The sequence below is a fragment of the Phalaenopsis equestris genome, unplaced genomic scaffold, assembly GCF_001263595.1.
Source record: "Phalaenopsis equestris unplaced genomic scaffold, ASM126359v1 Scaffold232322, whole genome shotgun sequence".
Lineage (NCBI taxonomy): Eukaryota > Viridiplantae > Streptophyta > Magnoliopsida > Asparagales > Orchidaceae > Phalaenopsis > Phalaenopsis equestris.
The window spans coordinates 7,769-10,710 of record NW_018250288.1 but is presented as its reverse complement, the minus strand read 5'-3'; the positions used below and the strand labels follow the sequence as shown (position 1 = coordinate 10,710).

The 2,942-nt window shown below is 41.7% G+C and overlaps 1 protein-coding gene across 1 annotated transcript; it reads left to right on the top strand.

The window, feature by feature from the left end:
• Positions 1–1,011: 1,011 nt before the first annotated feature.
• Positions 1,012–2,272, top strand: LOC110038259 (phosphoenolpyruvate carboxylase kinase 2-like). The gene is given in 4 exon segments (XM_020743039.1): positions 1,012–1,024; positions 1,225–1,729; positions 1,732–2,054; positions 2,202–2,272. Coding segments are annotated over 3 exon segments (852 nt in total). The 5' UTR covers positions 1,012–1,024; positions 1,225–1,252; the 3' UTR covers positions 2,254–2,272.
• Positions 2,273–2,942: the final 670 nt, after the last annotated feature.

The following is a 2,942-nucleotide window of genomic DNA, read 5'->3' as shown; positions in this document are numbered from 1 at the left end:
GCTCGCCACACCACCTTTCTAGATGTTGGATCTTAGTTTGTTATTGTGGATCACATTTTGAGAGTCAGAGCTGAGTGAATGAGAGAAGGAAGAGAGAGTTGAGTAAGTCTCGGATCTTTTTTGGGAAAATCAAGGAAATGTTCCTTTATTCATATATTTGTATCGTACTTATAGAGACGTGTTTTGTACAATTGCAGAAAGAAGGGAATAGTTTTGAAAACTGATCTTAATGTCATTAAGTCTTTAATTGATTGCATAGATTTTATGTCATATTTGTATTACAATTTGAATTTCAACATTGACAGCAATTGGCTAGTCTGCTGGCTTGAAGTCAACCGACAGAGACGAGCGGCCGAGTGGTATCTGAGTCTTCTAGAGTGCGCATTTTTTGGTCAAAGTGTTCAGTTGTATGGAAATCTTGCTCGTTATCTTTTGACACGGTCGACCAGTGTGGTCGGTTTGTGAGGTGGTTGTTCGATTTAGACGCGGGGTTGGTTGGTCGAATGTGATTGACCGGCTTTTTTCGTAACGAGTCGTGGCTCATTTTCCATTCCACTCGAGTCTTACAGGGCTCGTGTCTCGCTTGCCAAGTTGTTTCATTGCATCAGCCAAATCTCCCCATCTTGCATGGTCTTAAGCAGATATTATCGTAGCTCACGCAGGGTATCCGTCGAGACTCGCTATCGGGATGATTCACGCCTCACTTTTGGCGGGTCTTGCTACTATCGAGTGGGAAACCATATCCGGAGCTTGAACTTATCCTAGGTTTGGAGATGCGACTTTACACTTTGCCTCGAATCATTGGTCGATTGCTTACCTCGAAAGAAGACCCTTTCCTCTTGATCGCTTTTGTTCTCTTTGAGATCTGTGCTGATATTTTTGTTATATACAAAACCTATCTTCTCTAATGCTCGGATTCTTTTGTTTAATATATGTTATCCTATCATATTATTTTATTTTCCACATTCTTTTGATTTTCTTTTTAATTTTTAAAATTTTGTTTTTTATGAGAGTGTTATCGTGTGTTTATTATTTATTTTTTTCTAAAATAAACTCAAGGGGAGGCCCAAATCTCTTTTACTTTCTCAGCGAGACTCATTTTTTTCCCGGTACTAACTATTCAACCCCAATCATTCCCTCACCGTCTTAATTTCTCTCAAGGGAATATGCTCCGAGATCCCACAGCCGCTACCCTATAAATACGGATCAAATGGGAACGGAAGGGTTAAAAAAAGTTAGGAGACCGAAAGGTATGAGCGAGAGACTGACAAGAGAATACCACATCGGAGAAGAGATCGGCCGCGGCCGATTCGGCTCCGTGTTCCGCTGCTACTCGCGTGATTCCGGCGAGGTATTTGCCGTGAAATCGGTCGACAAGGCCCAACTCACCGACGCCCTTGACCTTGATTGCGCCGAAAGAGAGCCCAAGATCGCCCACATCGCCACCGCCGGAAATCCTCACGCCGTCCAGATTCACGCTGCTTACGAAGATGATTCCTACATCCACCTTGTGATGGATCTTTGCGACGGCGGCGACCTGTTCGATCGGATCGCCGCCAGACAAGGAGCGCCGATGGGGGAGGCCCTTGCTGCTTCAGTGATGGCGGCGATCATGGAGGCGTTGTCTGTTTGTCATCGGAGGGGAGTCGCACACCGAGATGTGAAGCCAGACAATGTGCTATTTGATGGAGAGGGGAAAGTGCGACTGGCAGATTTCGGATCGGCCGAGTGCTTTGGGGAGGGGACGTTGATGAGCGGGCGTTGATGAGCGGTCTGGTGGGTACGCCGTACTATGTGGCGCCGGAGGTTGTTGCGGGTAGGGATTATGGAGAGAAGGTTGATGTGTGGAGTGCGGGCGTTGTGATGTACATAATGCTGGGAGGGATCCCTCCGTTTTATGGGGAGACGGTGGAGGAGATTTTTGAGTCGGTGATGAGAGGGAATCTCCGTTTTCCCACTAGGATTTTTGGGGGAATTTCCTCAGCGGCCAAGGATCTGATGCGACGGATGGTTTGCAAAGATGTATCGCGTCGATTTTCCGGATCAAGTTCTCAGTAAGTTCATTTAACTCTGCCGATCAATTGCTCGAAAACCCTTCCGTTTTTTTTTAGGGTTTATCGGTGAAACTTTGGTATTCGTCTGAATCTACTGTTTGATTCTCAATTTCTTGAGCTTAAGTGGGATCTCTCGTCTCGTTTCAGGGCATCCATGGATTACCAGCGTCGGCAGTGCGACATGCTTGCCCAATCTTAAATGAATCCTGAACGGTAAATAAGCATCATACCCGCTGTAATTACGACCGATTGTAGATGATGTAAATTCGAAGTTCTATAAACTTCAGCTTTTTTGTTTTTCATTTTTTTTCCCTCTCCTGTGTACCCTGATAAACCGAGATTTCTTCTTCCTTTGTTTTTTTTTGCTCTTTGATGAGTATGTCTGTACCTGTAAATAGAAATAAAGCAGAAAAAGAAGCAAATTGCTTTGTGTTTTCCACTTTTTTGTTTGCTATATATAACTGAATATTTTGTTGTTTCTCTAAACAGCAATTACATTAATGCTATTTATAATTTATTTTTCTTTCGGCCATTTATTTATAAAAATTCTATAAAAGGAGTATTTTTAATCCTATGAGAATACTACAATATATATATACTTTTTTTAATTATTTTGAATTATTTTTTTTAAAAAATAGGTATTATAAAAATTTTAAAAAAATAAAAAGTTGAAATAAACTAGAAAACACACCTGGTAGAGATATTTTTAAAAGTAATAGCGTAAATATAGAATAAAAACAAAATTTACGGAAAATAGATTTAGTAGTATTTTCAAACTTTAGGCAACCACAATCTTTAAAAGTTGTAGTTAGGGAGGGTTGTCAAAAAAAAGCTCGTTATTCAAGAATAGCTCGTGTTCGGCTCCGTCGTTTAGGAAAAGGGGCCGAC